At 42.0% G+C, this 18,686-nt stretch overlaps 1 protein-coding gene across 1 annotated transcript; it reads left to right on the forward strand.

Moving 5' to 3' along the window:
- The first annotated feature begins 38 nt into the window (after nucleotides 1-38).
- Nucleotides 39-16,321, forward strand: Fn3krp (fructosamine 3 kinase related protein). The gene is made up of 6 exons (XM_059272343.1): nucleotides 39-252; nucleotides 3,445-3,596; nucleotides 4,307-4,398; nucleotides 11,902-11,984; nucleotides 14,392-14,514; nucleotides 14,758-16,321. Exons 1-6 carry the CDS (start codon nucleotides 112-114, stop codon nucleotides 15,094-15,096), a joined length of 930 nt encoding a protein of 309 aa, XP_059128326.1. The 5' UTR covers nucleotides 39-111; the 3' UTR covers nucleotides 15,097-16,321.
- The last annotated feature ends 2,365 nt before the right edge of the window (nucleotides 16,322-18,686 follow it).

Consider the following 18,686-nt stretch of genomic DNA (forward strand, 5'->3'; position numbering starts at 1 on the left):
CGCCCCTTCCTTCTTGTCACCCAATCCCGTCACTGGCCTGTGTCTGCCCCGCCCCACCACTAAACCCGCTTCTGCTTCAGGCCTGAAGCAGGTTGCTGTCCGTCAACTATCATGGAGACGCTGCTTAAGCAGGAGCTGGGATGCAGCTCAGTCAAAGCTACGGGTCACTCGGGAGGCGGGTGCATTAGCCAGGGCCAGAGTTACGATACGGACAGAGGACGAGTGTTTGTGAAAGTGAACTCCAAGGCAGAGGTAGGGCCGCCGGCGCTGGGTTAGGGTCCCGCTCCTTGGCCCGGGGCTGAAATGGGGGCCTGGGTTGGGTCTAGGGTGTGTGCTGAGATCCCGAGCCGGCCGGGATTCTAGCTCTGGGTCTAGGTCCTTGGTGGGTAGCTCTAGAGGCCCAGTCTATAGCGATAGGCTCCGTCTGACCGCTGTCCACGCGTGACCGCCATACCCCGGCGGTCTCACTCTGGCCTTGGGCCTCCCTGCCTTTGCCCACTCTGGCGGCAGTGGCTACGCGGGTGCTGCGCGTGGTATTCTGAGATTGCAGTGCCCACTTCTTTGAGAAAAACCTTATGTTTGGCGAGTTTTGAGAAACGTCAGAGTACCCGCATTTATCTGGAGCTTATTTCAACTCGAAGAGACTAAAGCTCACAAATCAAAGATCTTAAAGTATCAAACAATGCACTCACCCCACCACGTTCTGTTTGTGTGCGAACTTTTCCCAAAATGCCCTATTGCTTCCATAGGGCGAGCCCCACTGCTTCAGTTGTGTTCCTGGTGGTTGTTATCCCTTTGTCATTGAAAGCTGTTCATTCAGGGCTTCCCTGGAAGAGAGGTGGATGGCTTCCGTAGGACTTGGCAATGTATTTTTTAATAAGACTGAAGGTGTTTTATCTTCTTGCCAAGCCCTACACCTCACACACACTCAAAGTGCTTTTTTATTTTCTTAGAATTGGTTTCTGTAACAAGGCTGACCTCCAAACTCAATCTTCTTGTTTCAGCCTCTTGAATGCTGGGGTTACAGGCCTTAGCCACAAGCCTGGCTTGCATTTGTTTTCAGTTTTCTTTCAAGAAAGGAATCCTGCCTTTCACATGTGTGTCAACCTTTGAAATTATTTTCTTGAGACTTGCCTTCAACCCCCTACCTACAGACATCAGTTCATTGAACTCTGTCAACTGTCCTTGAAGTTACTCTTGCACTAACTTATCCTCAGTGCCAGGACTTAGTGTGATAGTGATGTCCTCCTTCATATTCTACAGGCTGGCCTCAAACTCAGATTTGCCTTGCAGAGGTCCTGAATTCAAGTCCTATCTGTGAACCTACATTCTCTCTCTCAGGAAGTGGTTTTTTTTTTTTTTTTCTTTTTTTAAAATTTTGTTTTGTTTTGTTTTTAAAGACACAGTTTCAATCTATATGTAGCCCAGGCTAGTCTGGAACTTACTATGGAATTCTCAGCCTCTCAAGTGGTAGGATTACACGTTAGTCAGCATATACTGTTGCGTTCTTTTTTAAAAAAAGATTTATTTATTTAGTTTTAAAGATGATATGTATGTGTGTATATGTTGTGTGGGATGTGAGTGTGGTGCTCATGGGAACCAGAGGCATCAGATCCTCCTGACGCTGGAATTACAGGTGGTTATGACCTACCTGATGTGGGAGCTAGGAACTGGACTCAGGACCTCTACAAGAGCAGTATGCACTTTTAACCACTAAGCCATCTCTCTCCAGCCCCCTGCTGGGTTATTTCCACTTCAAAGTCTATTTTCAATTTTTCAGTCTTTCTTTCTTTGAAAATTTTCTTGCTTGCTCTGGAATATATAGTATGAGCAATGCAGGTATATAGGCCATATGGTAAATATCTGCTGATTCTACATATACCTGTTGTGTTGGAAATCCAACTCTTCCATGCTCTACTTTCTAGGAGTTAAGACTTTTAAGACTACCTGGCTGCTCTTGTATTTGCTTTCTTATGCCTTTCTAGGACCCACCTGGTCTAAGTTTTTTTTCCCCACTTGATTGCTCTTATGTGACTCTTGTGAACTTACTTACGTGATTGGTTTATCTCATTTTTAGATTATTTCCAGATTTTGTTTTGTTTTCACAATGGTCCGACTGAGGCTTAATTTTCCTATAGGTCTGTTCATGAGTAGCTAGCTTTTTCAGACCACATAAGCAATAAATTATGTCTGTAAAGGAGCTCTGTTTCTTAATGGCTTCACAGTCTCTTTTTAAACCTTTCCTGAATTTTTTTTCAATGCTGCCTCTTAAAGTAGTCTCTATCACCAGGACCTTTGCCAAAGTTTAGCTTCTCCTTCATATTCTAAAGAAATTTCTGTGAAGGACATAGTTCTTATCTTCCTTCTCAGAAACTTCGGCCTGTTAGTGAGTAATCGTAACATTTGTAGTGTTTAGAATGGGCTGTGTGTTAGCTGCTAACTCAGTTAATCATAGCCCAAGCCTAAGAAATTTAGTATTCTCTCATTTTATAGGTGAGGAAATTGAAGGAGAGAAAGCTTAAGTAACTTGCCCAAGATCACAGAGGTAGTAAGTATGAGAATAAGTAGAATTATTTCCATGGCAGCACTGTTCAGTAGTGATTACATTTGGTATGTTCACACTGTGAAGTAGTACACATGATGAAGGTATAACAAATACACCAGACCCCAGAACCCATATGACTCTGTGTAAAATGATCAAGCAGCACTCAGGAGGATTGTGAGTTTGAGACCAGCATGCACTACATAGCAAAACCCTGTCTCATAAAACAACATCAACAACAACAAAAACCCCAGCAACACAAAAAGAATGACCGAACTGGCAGAATAGCTCTTTAATAGTAGAAGCCGGGCTAGAGACAGCTGTTCTGGGGGTGGACAGTGGCTATGGGTGAGAAGAAGTAGAATTTCTGTTGGTATCTGGATTCTTGATCTTGATTGTGGTGATTGGCACATGTGGGAGGCAGAAGCAGGTGGTTCTCAATGAGTTCGAGGCCAGCTGGTCTACATAGCCAGTTCCAGGGTAGCCAAACAAAACCAACCAAAGAAAACGCAGTCCCAGCGGAGCGGTGGTGATGCACACCTTTAATCCCAGCACCCAGGAGGCAGAGGCAGGTGACTCTGAGTTTGAGGCCAGCCTGGTCTACAGGGTAAGTTCCAGGACAGGTAGGGCTACACAGAGAAACTGTCTCAGAAAACAAACAAACAAACAAACAAACAAACAAACAAATGCAGTCCCAAACTGGGAAATTCAAGCTTGCCTATACCTGTGTTACTTTGGCATTTACAGCCTAATTTTCTGATGAGTACCCTGAAAACACTGTCTGTTTCTGTTGAGTCCTCTGTCTAGTGTAAGTGTGGTTTGAATTGTAATGCCAGAAGAAAGCATGTCTAAATAGTCTTTCTTTGGTGACCTTGGTGTCTCCTCCATTGTTTTACTGACAGGCTAAAAGAATGTTTGAAGGTGAAATGGCAAGTTTAACTGCCATCATGAAGACAGAGACAGTGAAAGTACCCAAGCCTATCAAGGTTCTCGATGCCCCAGGAGGTGGGAGTATGCTGGTGATGGAGCATTTGGATATGCGGTATCTGAGCAGGTCTGTTTTGATGCCATCCTTTCTGGTTAAAAGCAAAGGCTTTATTTTTCGCCTGTGTGGTTCTTTTATTTTGGAATCTTGTATTTGGGGGCATGACTTCGAGGTGTGGTGTAAAGGACCATGACTGCATAGATGATGGTTCATAGCACTGTCTGTCAACTAAAAGCCAGAGAGCACTCTCTCAAAGTGAGATGATCACAGAGACTCATTGTGAAGCCTAGGAAAGGTGGTCAAATAATGGGAACCTCCTGTTTCGATTTTGTCTATTTTTGAAACAGGGTCTCATGCAGCTGAGTCTTGATCCTCCTGCCTCCTCCTTCCTAGGATTCTTACTATTGTGCCACCACACTTAGTTCTCCTCTTATTTCAATAGAATTAACTTTTTTTTTTTAAAAAAAGATTTATGTATTTTATTTTATGTGTATGGGTATTTTGCCTGCATGCACAGCACAAATATGTGCACCACATGCATGCCTGGTGTGATAGGTCCCTGGAACTGGATCCATCTGGACAATTGTGAGCTGCCACGTGGGTGCTGGGAATTGAACCCTGGTCCTCTAGAGGAACAATCAGTGCTCTTAACCACTGAGTCATCTCTCCAGCCTCCAGTATAATGAACTTTATACTCAATGTTTGACCTGCTTTATGTGGAGATCTTTCAGACGGATCTGCTGTGTGTCATCTGTTTAGTTTCTGCATTTTGGTTTTAGTCATGCCGCCAAGCTTGGGGCCCAGCTTGCAGATCTACACCTTGAGAACAAGAAGCTTGGAGAGCAGCTCCTGAAGGAGGCTGGCATTGTGGGTAAGGGACTGTGTGAGCCATAAGGGACCCTGTCTGGAGAAGGGCCTTCAGCCAGCATGGGCTCAGGGATGGGGTAATGCTGTAGCCTGTGGTGATGCCAAAGCAAGCGTGGTCACCCTAAGGCTGCACATTTGCAGTATAGTGAACACAAATGCATATGATTGGCACAAAGTGTCTTAGACATACTGAAAACAGGAAATATCACTGGACTTGAAGCTATGTGATGTTACATTTGCTTTACGTCTAACTCTCCAGAAGGAAGTCTAATCAAAGTTGTTTAGGCTTTCAATATAAAGTGACTCCTTTAAACACATTGTCTTCTCTTCCATGTACATACCATTCTTGAGACTCAGAATGACAGCCCTAATACCGCCCATCTAGAACAAAGTATGGTGTTAGCATTGAGAGAATTTTCCAGTATTTTCAGGCTGACAGTTGATAATTCACATGTACCTCTTGTGCTAGACAGAATAGCTGATAGTCAGAAAACAGATAATCCAGAAGTTACTGTGTTGTGTATAGTTCTGCTTGTGGTCCTGGCAGCCTGCCCATCCTGTGATGATATACTGGCAGTACCACCAGCCTGTCTCCTTGTCTTGTGAGGATCTCCTAATAGGCCCTGTTAACTGGCTTTCCTGTTGCTTCCAAGCTGCACAGAATTCATTTGTTGAGATTTTCTTGAGTTTGGGGAGACACATGAGGTTGAGGCCATTCCAAAGTATAATAAGTTTTTGTTTGTTTTTTGAGACAGGGTTTCTCTGTGTAGCTTTGGCTATCCTGAAACTCGATCTGTACACCAGGCTGGCCTTGAACTGACAGAGGTCTGCTTGTCTCTGCCTCTCTAGTACTAAGATTCAAGGTGTGTGCCACCATCACCCAGCAAGTATAATAGTTTTATCTGTCAAAAATGGAACTACATAGGCCACTGAAAAACCTCCTTTCCTAATGTATTTTTGACACTTATATATCCCTTCATCCCCATGCATCCTCTGGTACTTGGTTCTGCTTCTGGAATAGCTAGTGTCCTTGGGTATTAAGTGTAGATGTAACCAACCAATTAAATAAGAAACACAGAGCCAATGCAAAGACGAAAGCCAAGAGATCAGAGCTAAGAGCCTTACCCACCTGCTGCAGCTAGCCTCTTCAGCCAAGAGACCTTTCCGAAAGAGACCTACTTCCTGTCTGTTTGTCTTTATATAGACTTTCTGTTCTGCCTTCTCATTGGTTGTAAAACCAACTGCATGACTGCCTCGTCACTGCCTGTCTGTGACAAATGGACTAGACAAATACAATGTCTAGTCCATTTGTATTTGACAAATTTAGAGAAAATAATTCCATTATCTATCCTATTTTGGTAAGTCCAAAATGTACCTAATTCACTTTCTATCCTAACTAGTCTTCAACTATAACTAACTAATCTTCAACTCCCTCAGAGATCCAAGAAGGAAAACAATATTACCTAATAAAAAATAAAAACAGGAAGACCTCCAGGTCTTCTATGGTATTGAGATTAAAGGCGTGTGTCTCCAATGCTGGCTGTATCCTTGAACACACAGAGATCTACCTAGCTCTGCCTACCAAGTGCTGGGATTAAAGGCGTGCACCACCAATGCCCAGCTTTTGCTATGGCTCTAATAGCTCTGACCCCCAGGCAACTTTATTCATTAACATACAATTAAAATAACATTTCAGTACAAATAAAATACCACCATATTTCCCCTTTTCTATTTTAATAAAAAGAAAAAAGGAAAAAGATTATAACTAACATAAGAAAAACTATATACAAAAGTATAATAACTATATACAATATATACAAGTAATAAATACCTAAACAATGTCTAGTCCATTTGTATTTGACAAATTTAGAGAAAATAATTCCATTATCTATCCTATTTTGGTAAGTCCAAAATGTACCTAATTCACTTTCTATCCTAACTAGTCTTCAACTATAACTAACTAATAACTCCCTCAGAGATCCAAGAAGGAAAACAATATTACCTAATAAAAAATAAAAACAGGAAGTACATGCAAGCAACTTCCAAAAAATTTGTGAGTTGACAGAAATGGCCAGCTGCCTGGACATTCACCTGAGGTTTCTCCGCAGTGCTGGGGCATCATCTTCAGCCTATAGGCTTTGCATATCTGACAGACTCATTTGTGAAGTAGGATGTACACAAGGTCAACAGTTCAACCTCACATTGGGTGAGAGCAGTCTATGTACCAGAAACACCTGAATTCCACTAGTGTCCTGTCATGATTCAGGATTTTAAATTCTGGAAATTGTTGATTTTTTTTTAATTCAGTTGTCCATTCTTCTTGGCTGTGTATATGTGGCTTCATCTCAGCATCCTGTTCTTCTTCACATCCCTCTATTAAATGCCAGTCTACTATTGAGAGGTGTGAGCTTAGTTACTCTTCAAGAATAACTGTTTCAGCTGCTGTTCCATTGCACATCAGAAGCCATCAGCTCACTGCCTGTTCAGCTGCCTTCGAAGAAAAGGGCACTGTACCTTTTCCGGATTGCGAAGGCCGCTTCAGGGATGGTGCCATATTGTCCTGGCCTCAGAAGATGCCTTTTGATAAAGCCATAACCACACTTGTTTTGGCAAGAATGGTAGTCCTTTGTTTCATGTCCTGTCTGTCCATTTTGTCCTGTTGATTCGAGGATACTTTGTTGTCCAGTGGCTAACTTTTGCCACAATGAAAGTTAACTCCATATGCAGTTTCTTCATTTGCCCATATTTTCTCTGAAGTAGATTGGTACTGCCAGGAGCCGACATGTCTTATGGTCATAACAAAAAAGAAAAATTTTCTAAGTTATTAAAACATTTTGAATGCCATATTCTGTAAATCTCTGAAGGATTTGAAGATGACCTGTCTATCTAAAATATATCTGTTCAATTTTTAAAAACATACCTAATATGACTACAAGTTCTATTATAATGTCTAACTACTAATTTTCATTTCTTTATATCCTAATAGTTGGTAATAATAACATTCAAGGATCAGAAAATTGTATTACATTGTTAAATGAACGGTATAAATACAGTTAGAAATATACATATAGCATTTTCTAACAATATCAATTTCAATATATATAATTTGTATCCAATATAAAACAATCCAATCCAATGTAAAGTATTTAAAACTAGTAATTGTCTTTTTCTTTTCTTTTTTTAAACAAGAACCTTAAATCTAATCTCCTTTGCTTAGCCTTTTTCCTAACCCTTGACAACAACTTGTAACCAACTCCGCTAAACAATGAAAATTATCCCAGACCCAAAACCCATTAAAAAGACCAAAAAACCACCCGCCCCACACCACCTTTTTGGGAATGTGGGTGTCGTATTCTTAAATTGCTTCCTGCTGGGTATGGGCGAAGTTATCTTTATCCTGAAAGAAAAATTTTAGGTTAATTGTCAAATTCTAGGAAAGGTAACTATATCCTTCGTTATCCAGTCTGTGTATAATGCCAAAGTTCAGGGTTTATCTCAAGTCCTTATTCAAGTAGTCTTTGAGACTGGATCATCTCAGCTAGCCATCTCAAAATTGCTCTGAGCACTCTGTAGTCCAAAGCTGATCTGTAGATGATGTTTGTCAGCTTAATGATATTATTATTATCCACGTGGAATTGTTGTTGTTGTGGGCCCCATCTTCTTCCTGGAGACTTCAGTTGATGTTAGGCCTGGCCGTGATTTCCTGCAGAAAACTGATAAGAGACTCGAACACAAAGACATATATATGCAGCTAATTGAAGCCTTTTTTCTAGAATTAATTAGTACTCTATATGACCATTCATATCTTAACAAAGTTTAAAATGTATATATATCTATATATCTATATATATTAATCTTGTAAATTTTGATATAAAATTTATACTTTAAGAAAAGTTTAAAGAATCAGAATAGAATCAAAGAGTTGAGATTAGTAATAGAATAGTCCCTTAATTAATTTGGCTTTTCTCCTGTCCCATAGCAGAAGATGCCTCTTTTATTCTGGCATGATACAGGGAGTTTGCATTTTCCTTTTAACAACATGCTTGAGTTTAAAGAAGGAGAGAGCCATTCTCCAACTCCAAAGTCAGCTTTAAATTTTAATTGAACTAGGACTATTAGAAGACCAATAGTGTTAAATCTTTAGAGAAAAGCAGAAACAAAAATTTAGGAAGACATAAAATTTTTAGATAATATATACCCATACGCCGTTTTACTCTGTTTCCTAGGATAGATGATTTGTCCCTTTTCTTTAGTTGTCTCATTTGTCCAGTGTTCTTCAGATTCCTTAACCTTCATTCTCCTAAAAGACAAAAACAAAAACCTTTCACCAAGACTAATTTTGGGGATGTTCCTTTTTGGCAAGTTATTATCTGATTAAATGAAAAGGCATGTGTTACTGGTATAAGTTAGTTTAAATTGGATGTTCATGCTGGTTGATGAACTATCACCTCCTCTAATTAAGAGGTCTTTCTTGTTCAAATCAAACCTTTATCAATTTTGATGGTACCCACAGCTTATCTTCTCCTGTAGCAACAAAAGCAAAACCTCGTCCCCAACGTAATACATACCCTGGTTTCCATTCTGAAGTCAGCACATCCTTAAAGTATATAGGCTGATTTAATTCTGTAGTTTTTTCTATTATCCAATGTCTCTCTGCAGCTGTTGTTCCTTTCTCATTGGCATTAAGAAAGTTCAAAGTTAATAGAGCATTATGCAGTCTATTTCTGGGGGTTTTTGTTACCCCTTTCTGTTTATTTAGCATATCCTTTAGAGTTCTGTTTGATCTTTCTATAACTGCTTGACCTGTAGGATTAAGTGGTATGCCTGTAATATGCTTTATATTGTAATAAGCAAAAAACTGTTTTTGCTCTAAGGTCTGTTACCATTCTCCATTTACCAGATTTCTTTTTAATAACAAATACAGGAGAATTCCAAGGGCTGGTTGATTCCTCAATATGCTGAGCATTTAACTGTTCTTCTACCAGCTCTTCTAAAGCCTGTTTCTCTGTTGTTAAAGGCCATTGCTGGACCCATACAGGCTTGTCTGTTAACCATTTTAAAGGTAGAGCTGTTGGTGTCTTTGGGAGATCATCAGTTGTTGTGCCCTGTTCTTGTATAATATGGATGGCTGGTGACCACTCAGAATAATGCCTTCTAATATTTCTCTCAGAAACATGTGCTAGTTTATGATTTGTTTCTAAGATTGGAGGGATGTTAATCTGAGTATTCCATTGTTGCAACAAGTCTCAACCCCACAGGTTCATACCTATGTTAGCCATATATGGTTTTAATTTTCCTCTCTGTCCTTCTGGACCTATACATTCGAGCCATCTTGCACTCTGTTTCACTCGAGATAATGTCCCAATTCCTAACAGTTGAACGTTTACCTCCTGAAGAGGCCAAGTTGGATGCCAAAATTCTGGTGCAATTATGGTAATGTCCGCACTTGTGTCTACCAGACCAGACAACAAAACACCATTTATTTTTATTGTTAATTTTGGTCTTTGTTCATTAATAGAAGTTTGCCAAAAAATTTTCTTAATGTTTTTTTCCTGAATTTTCTATTCTCTCTGTTTCATCATCCTGACCAGCATGATTTATTCCAATAGGCATTTGGTTATTTAATTGCTCTGAGTAGGGGTTTCCTCTACAACTGCAGGAAAGGTTTGAACTGGATTTACTGTGGGGGCCTGCCTGAGGACCCTCTGGGAGTTTCCCAAAGCCCGAGGCAAAGGGTTACCTTGTCTGTCCCTTGTTGATCTACATTCGTTGGTCCAGTGTTTTCCCTTACCACACCTTCTGCATACTCCAGAAGGAAGGTGCATTCTGTTACCAGTGTTCCTTGAAGAAACATTGTTTCTAGAAATGACTTGTCTACAGTCCCTTTTCTTTTTTCTTTTTTTCTTTTTTTTTTTTGGTTTTTCGAGACAGGGTTTCTCTGTGTAGCTTTGCGCCTTTCCTGGAACTCACTTGGTAGCCCAGGCTGGCCTCGAACTCACAGAGATCCGCCTGGCTCTGCCTCCCGAGTGCTGGGATTAAAGGCGTGCGCCACCACCGTCCGGCTTACAGTCCCTTTTCAAATGTCCTTGCTTTCCACATCCAAAACATCTAACATTCCTCAAACCTTTTGAAATTGCTTCTCCTACCTACATATCATCATGGTCATGAGTCTCAACATTAACCGTGTCTCTAATCCAATCTTCTAAGGGTGCAGATCTTGCCTTTAACGGCCTGATTATTCTCTTGCACGCTGCATTTGCGTTCTCAAAAGCCAAAGATTCGATTATTATCTGACTGGCTTCTGAATTTGGGACCATTCTCTTTACTGCTGAAGTCAAGTCTAACATTTCAATTGGAATCCAAGTAGTTTGTCTATTCTCTTCACCAGGTAGCTGCTCTATGGCTACCGGATAAATTAAGGGTGATTGTGTGAAAACAGGCTTTTTTTCTATAACCTTATGATCCAATTTTGAAACAACTTCACTGTTAATTTCTTCTGTCTGAATCTGAATTTCTCTATAATTCATTTTTACAGGTTTAACAGGTTTTTCTAAAACTGTTATCCTGGCACTTAAATTAACTATCTTTTTGAATAGTAAAATGAGGATAAGAAAAGTAATAAACTGCATAATTCGATCAATATTAATCTTCTCATATAGTTGTCCCATTGTCAGATTGCCTAAAATTTCACACAAAACCCAATTTTCTTCCAATGTACACATAAAACCCATTTTTTTTAATGTGGAAAAAATTATCTTTTAAATAGTTTCCTTTAAAATATTTGATATCTTATTTGACTTACCAAGTCTGCATAGAACAGTAGAAATCCAAGGGAATTTCAAAACAGCCACCTAGTGTCCGAGATGTGAATCCAGAGAGAGAGAGAGAGAGAGAGAGAGAGAGAGAGAGAGAGAGAGAGAGAGAGAGAGAGAGAGAAAGCAAGCAAAAGCATAGCCACAAGTTCTGGCTATCCAGCCACGTGTTCCCGCTTGAGCCGAGTCAAGGCTTGGCTCTGGCTTCCTTAAGCTCTGACCACGTGCATTGGTTTTGCAGGCAGGGGCCCTGTTCGGCAGGGCAGGCCTGAGTTGTTTGTAGCACCAGCTTTAAGCAAGTAGCTTTAACTGCGTGCAACCGCTTGGGGCTACAGTCAGTCCGGCCTGAGGCCAAGCCGACCTGGGCCCGAGCTGGGCCCGAGCTAGGGAGCCAGGGCCGCTCAGGCTGGAAACTGGACCTGCCGCCAAGCCAAGCCAAGCAGTTTTTAATGGATTCTTGTCACGTTATTAAAATCACATTTCAGTACAAATAAAATACCACCATAATTAAGTCTGCTAAAGCAGATGCTGTTCTGAGTGATCTGAGGGGTCTTGCTTATCTCTAGGTGCAAGCATGAGGCAGTAAGGGCATATTGACTGCAAAGCAACAACTCTAAGCTCCCAGAGTGGGCCGAGGGTCTCTTGGAATAAGGGGACAAGCTAGTCACCTTTCTTTGTTTCCTTTTGTGTAAAAGGAAAAGGAAGTGGACAGGAAGAGCGGCTCTTTGTGGACCAGTTTGGGTTTGATGTAGTGACATGCTGTGGATACCTCCCCCAGGTGAGTGGCATAGAACTTACTTCCATTTCATAGTCAGACTGGCTATTCAAATACAGTGGGGAAATTACTCTATTCCTTTTCTGTGAGATTTTGTAAGTATTTGCACCCTTTTTTCCCTGATAATTTTTAAGAAGTTGACATGAAGTAAATTCAAATGTTACATTAAGATGGAAAATGAGACAGAAGGAACAGCAAGTTAGGATGTTTAATTTCAATGAGGGGTTAAAAATTAGAAAATTTGTAACTTTTATTTTATTTTGCTTATTTTTATTATTTATTTATTTGTTTGTTTGTTTTTGGAACTTACTAAGTAGACCAGATGGCCTTGAATTCATAGACATCTGCCTGTTTCTGCCTCCCAATTCTTGGGATTAAAGGTGCATGTCACTATGCCCAATTTATTTTTTAAATATTTTTTAATTTATATATATATATATATATATATATATATATATATATATATATGCATGTGTATGTGTGGGTACCTGCTGAGGCTTGAAGGAATTAGATCTTATAGCGCTATAGTCACAGGTGGTTGTGAGTAGCTTGATATGGTGCTGGGACCTGAACTCTGGACCTCTACAAGAGCAGCAAGCACTCTTAACTGCTGAGCCATCTCAGCAGTTAGGTATTATAAGTAATGTGGAGATGATTTAGTGTAAGGCAGGAAGTGTGTGGGTTCTATTTAAGAACTTGAACATCTGAGGACTTTACTGTGAGTAGAGGTCTTGGGTCTACTCCTCTGTGGATACCAAAGTATTAAACTCTCAAAGACAGCATAATGACAGGGCATCATATCTTTCATGTTTATGGTTTTAAGTCTGTTCCCCTGGGCGTTTCTACCTAGGAAGTGCTGCCTGATGTCCAGCAGATATAAAGTAGATAGGATGACAGTTGTGAGGGTCAGTTTTCATTGTCAACTTGTCACAACCTAGAATGACCTAGAGTCACAATGAGGAATTATCTGAATTGAGTTGGCCTTTGGGCAAGCCTGTGACAGATTTTCTTAGTTGGATTACTTGATGTAGGAAGATCCACCCTGAATTTGGGCAGCACCATTCCCTGACTTTGGATGTGAATAGCTGTTTTTAGTTCCTGCCTGCCTTGACCTTACTGAAATGATGGAACATAATTTGGAATTGTAAGATAAAAAACAAACAAATAAAAAATACCCCTAGGTTGGTTTTATCAGGGTATTTTATCACAGTAACGAAAAGCAAACTAGGGAAGCTTTTTCCCAGAAGGAGTGAATGCAGAATCTGGAAAGTTCTAGATGTTTTATGGTGGGCACAGGGGCCATAGATTTAGAAATGTGTAGGAGGTTGTATGTAAACCTGCTTTGTATGGAGTTTTCAGGTCCTACATGTTTAGGGTAAATGTCTGCTGGCATTGGTCTTTCCTCTCTTACCTGTAACTCATGATGCATGTGTGTTTACATGCAGATATGTGCAAATGCCTATGTGCTTGTGTGTATGTATGGTGTTTTGTCTTCCTGTGTCGTGTCCTGCTCTGAGCTGATTTACTCTCACGTATCTAACTTACTTCCCTTCTGGGTGGTAAGCACCTGTGCTTGGACATTCTTCCTTGGCAGTTCTTTTGAAAGAGGCTCCAAATGACTTTTCTCATCTCTCCCAGGACAAGGTAAAATGTGGCCAGGTAAGTGTTGGAAGATGGTCAGAAACAAGCCATGAGATCTAGAGGGTCAGCTAGCTCTGGCCTTTGTTCCATAGTTGTTATAATTAAATGGTTTTAGTTGATCTTCAGGCTTGGGAGGCTGCAACTGGTCACCTGGCATACCTTGCTTACCATTCCCCTGGGACACTGGACCTACCGTCTCAGCCTGTGTTGAGGCTTCGTGTTGCTTGGTCCTCTCTCACCTCCTTAGCCTCCTGTGGCTGCTACCTCTCTTTATGCTTCCTGCAGCCCATTCTACTTTGGGATGACTGGGCACTCAAGTCTCCTTCAGTCCTGGAGTTTTCTGATAAAGTCTGTGTACTGGCTGGTTTTGTGTATCAACTTGACACACACTAGAGTCATCAGAGGAAGGAGCCTCAGTTGAGGAAATGCCTCCATGAGATCCAGCTGTAAGGCCTTTTCTCATTTAATGATCAATGCCCATTGTGGGTGGTGCCATTCCTGGGCTGTTGATCCTGGGTTCTATAAGAAGGTGGGCTAAGCAAGCCAGTAAGCAGCTCCCCTCCATGGCCTCTGCATCAACTCCTGCCTCTGGGATCCTGTCCTGTTTGAGTTCTTGTCCTGACTTCTTTCAGTGATGAACCGCAATGTTGAAGTGTAAGCCTAATAAACCCTTTCCTCCCCAACTTGCTTTTTGGTCATGGTGTTTCATCACAGCAATAGAAACCCTGACTAAGACAGTCTGCTTTCTTCTTTACTGTCTCCTGTGCAGGTAAATGACTGGCAGAAGGATTGGGTCACATTCTACGCCAGGCAGCGCATTCAGCCCCAGTTGGACATGGTGGAGAAGAGGTCTGGAGACCGGGAAGCTCTTGAGCTGTGGTCTGCTCTGCAGGTGAGCAAGGGCCTCTGTTGTATGCCCATTGCCAACCATATACCCCACTGAGCCCTGATACAGGGGAGGCACCAAAGCAGGGGTAGCATCTGAGTCTGCTTCTTACCACAGTGTCCCATCTGCTCTCTCTCAGTTGGGCACATCTGAGTACCTGCTCAGATATGTGGAACAACACTTAGGAAAACATTTACACCTTCATATTCGTTGACCACTTTGTTTAAGGTTCCATCTTTCTCCTTGCAGTTGAAGATTCCTGACCTGTTCCATAACCTGGAAATTGTGCCCTCCTTACTTCACGGAGACCTCTGGGGAGGGAATGTAGCAGAAGATTCTTCTGGGCCCATCATTTTCGATCCAGCTTCTTTCTACGGCCACTCAGAATATGAGCTGGCAATAGCCGGCATGTTTGGGGGCTTCAGTAGCTCCTTTTACTCTGCCTACCACAGTAAAATCCCTAAAACCCCAGGATTTGAGAAGCGTTTGCAGCTGTATCAGCTCTTTCACTATCTGAACCACTGGAATCATTTTGGATCTGGGTACAGAGGATCCTCTCTAAACATAATGAGGAATCTCAGCAAATGAACTGGCCAGAGGGCAGAATCTCTTATGAGTGTGATGGATCTTCTAATAAGATAACTCCCGTCTTACCATCAAAGCATCACTGTGAACTGAGGGAAGTGCCTCAGAGTCAGGTGGTCAGGTTCCAACTATTTGGTCAAGGAGCTCATGATTTGCTACAGTCCTTTCCCTCACGAATTCTTCCCATTTACTCCTTGGCTGGATTTGCTTAAGATCCCTTGATGTCTTGTTTCTCAGCTTTGTAAAGTATGGGTTATTTCAGAGGAAAGGTTATACAATTCTGAAGTTGTGTACACTGTAAAACTGGCTAGATTAGGCCTCCCTGGTGATATGAACAGAGACTTATGAAGTTTAGGTATAGTGAGCCGCACTCCGCTGCAGAGGTAAAGAACTGTGAGTGAGTGTGTTGGTGTGGTGGCTGGTGTCCACTGTGCCCTTCTCCCATCGCTTCCTTCTTGTCTATTATCAACATTTCTGAGCTGTTCACAGTGATGCTTTGTGATGGTTTGATCTAGATGTGAAGTCATCTTGTTAGAAGATTTGAGTAATGACCAACTCTAAAATCAATGATATTCCCTTTGCTTGTGTAGTGCTTCTGAACCCTGCTACAAGCTGAGCAGGTCTGGAGATTGGTTTGGGGACTGATCAAGCTACCAACCTTAGAGTAACTTGGCTCAGTTTAGGAGCCTGGAAATATTCCTGTTATGCCAGCTTTGTGCTGTTTTCTTTTCTTTTTCTTGTTCTTTTTTTTTTTTTTTTTTGGTTTTCAAGACAGGGTTTCTCTGTGTAGCCCTGGCTGTCCTGGAACTCACTCTGTAGACCAGCCTGGCCTCAAACTTAGAGATCCTCCTGCCTCTACCTCCCAAGTGCTGGGATTAAAGGTGTGCACCTGCACCACCACCACCACCAGCACCAGCACCAGCACCACCACCACCACCCTGCTTTGTGCTGTTTTCTAAAGTTGTCATTTCCTTGCAGCATATGAGCATCTGTATTAATATTTTTTTCTGTCTTTCAACATTGTAGAAATGGAAAATTTCATGAATGACATTGATGTTGATAAATCTTTTTGCCTAAAAATTTGAATAAAATTGCAGTTGTTTCAGTGATGCCTGAGACTTTTTTCCACATTTATGTACTCATTTATCTTAGCTGTTTGCCAGAAAATATTGTAATGCTATATTGTGACAATAAATAGGTACAGCTATTGTTTCTTCCTGTTTTGAAAGGGGTCTGTATTAGTTATTTTTCTATTGGTGTGATATAACTGGTGACAGACTTGGTGACGTGAGCTGGAGCTGAGAGCTCACATCTCAAACTGTAAGCACAAAACACAGATAGTAAACCTAGAATGACCTGCAGCTTTGAAACCTCAAATCCCACCCACAGTGACTTACTTCCTCTAGCCAGGCCACACCTCCAAGCCTGCCCAAATAGCACTACCAACTGGGGACCGTGTATTTGAACATCTGAGCTAAGGAGGACATTTTCATTCAAACCACTACAGGGTCTCATGTAGCCTAGGCTAGCCTTGAATTCCTGCCTCTCCTCAGCCCTCTCCTTACCTCCTCTCCAGTTTGCTTTTTGTTTTTGTTTACAATATTGTCTTTCACACCCGTAAAATTGACCCTACTAGTATTTGAAGAGACTTAGTATCCCAACTGTCTTGCCTCTGAATTGTTAGTGGCTCTTATTAGCCCTCCCTATCCAGTTGTGTTCTGTTCTCACAGGTTGTTTCTGTGTGCCTCTCATTGTAATTATAGTCTGTCATGACTTGTGTGAAGGAAAGCTCAAGGGTCCATGAGAGGACATGCTTTCCTTTTGAGATAACCTGGAAGTCTGTCCAGAGATTGATGACAGATTCGCCTGAAATACATCCCTGGGATTTTTAGACACTGGTTACACAGAATAGACTAGAAACCTTCAGAGGAAGGACAGATCCTATGAAGAATCAAAATGCCTCAAACCTCCCAACAAGGAGCTGGCAAGCAATGGAGCCTTCTTAGTCTGAAAGAGAATGGTCTGACCAACCTGAAATTCCATACACAGTCAGTGTGTCAGCCAATAACCAAGAACTTTCTGGTTGTACTGTTCTCAATGCTTTATGTCAAGGTGCAGTGGTAGGATGGGCCTCAGATGGAGACACCAGTCACATTTCCTACAGATGACTGTTTTAGCTGTTCTTTTGTAGTGACCTTTCCACACTGTCAAGTCCATTTACTTGGTATGGCCTTGAAGGATCATAACCAGTAGTGTGGGGAGCAGAGGAGGCCTGTGTGAGTTTGTGTTTCTTACATGAGCCTGCAAGATCAACACCAAAGCCCCAGACCTATGAAAATCTGGCAAAGCCTTTCCTCCAGGTGAAGCTCAGAGAAACGACAAGGCTTTCCTATGTTCTGAGTGTGAATGTTGATAGTCCATGCAGAAAATGTCTGCCATAGCTTTTTCCTCTCAGATATATACAGCCTGAAGACTGCTCCCCTGTAGTGGGTAGCCATTCCAGCTTTGATCTGGAAGTTTCAACCCCCATTGAGACTTCAGCAACTGTCACGCCTACAAAGCAGGGGCCAAGGGAGGCGCCTGGAGACCGGAGATCAGGATGGGCTGCACTCTCACTTGATTCCGGGACCCTGGACGGTGGAGGTGGGCCAAGCAGAGCTCCAGAGAACACTGCTGGACTGTGATACACCTTCCCCAGACCCCGCGACCTACCTACCCCTTAATATGTAAGTTATGCCATTAAATAAATCTCCCTTTAACTACGTGGAGTGGCCTTAATAATTTCACCAATACTCCCTGCTCCTACTGAGATTAGTTAAGCTTGCCCCCTTGATTTAGCTGTATACCACAAACCCTGCCTGCCTGTTCAGCTGTAAATGATGAACATACTGAGATTCTGGGATGCTGAAGCTTTTCCACCAGAGAGCCCAGTCCACTATATTCCAGCTTTTCTGTCTGTCTTTTCTTCATTTCCTCACCACCCCAATTAGGTCAGTCCCTGGAGCCGTGTAAGACCCAGCGCAGAGGAAAGGCAGGAAAATGGTGCTTGGCTTTAGAACCAGGTTAGAGAAAGCCCTTGGGGTGCAACCCTGGCTCTGGTGCCCACTCTGGCCACCATGATTGGGAATGCTCAAGCCACATTAGGAGGCCATATCAATGTACCTTGGTTGATAGTGTCTGCTGAGCCCACATTCCAATCATCCCACAGAGGTGCCAGATACAGGAATTATTAAAGAGCCTCAGGGAACCTGATCTCAGTTTAGAGCCAGGGACAGACCACAAGGACTACAGGGATAGCTAGAACGGACAAGTTTTGCCCCTCTGAGCCTGCTAGAGCTCCTAAGATAATAGGCTTGATTGCAGCCCCATATACATTATCTCCCTCTTCACAGTAGCTTCACCCTTAATATGAGAGTGCCCAATAGGGGAAAGAGTTGTGGAGGTGTAAACTGGCAGGCCAAGAAGGAAACACTGTGCAGCGTGGTGTAGTCAGGCTTTCCATGACACATCCTGGGAAGAGTCTTGTCCCACTAGGGATCTGAGACTAGGATTCAGAGGATGGAACCCAAAGCCAGATTCGGTTCCAAATATTC

This window comes from Peromyscus eremicus, chromosome 8a (genome assembly GCF_949786415.1).
Source record: "Peromyscus eremicus chromosome 8a, PerEre_H2_v1, whole genome shotgun sequence".
Lineage (NCBI taxonomy): Eukaryota > Metazoa > Chordata > Mammalia > Rodentia > Cricetidae > Peromyscus > Peromyscus eremicus.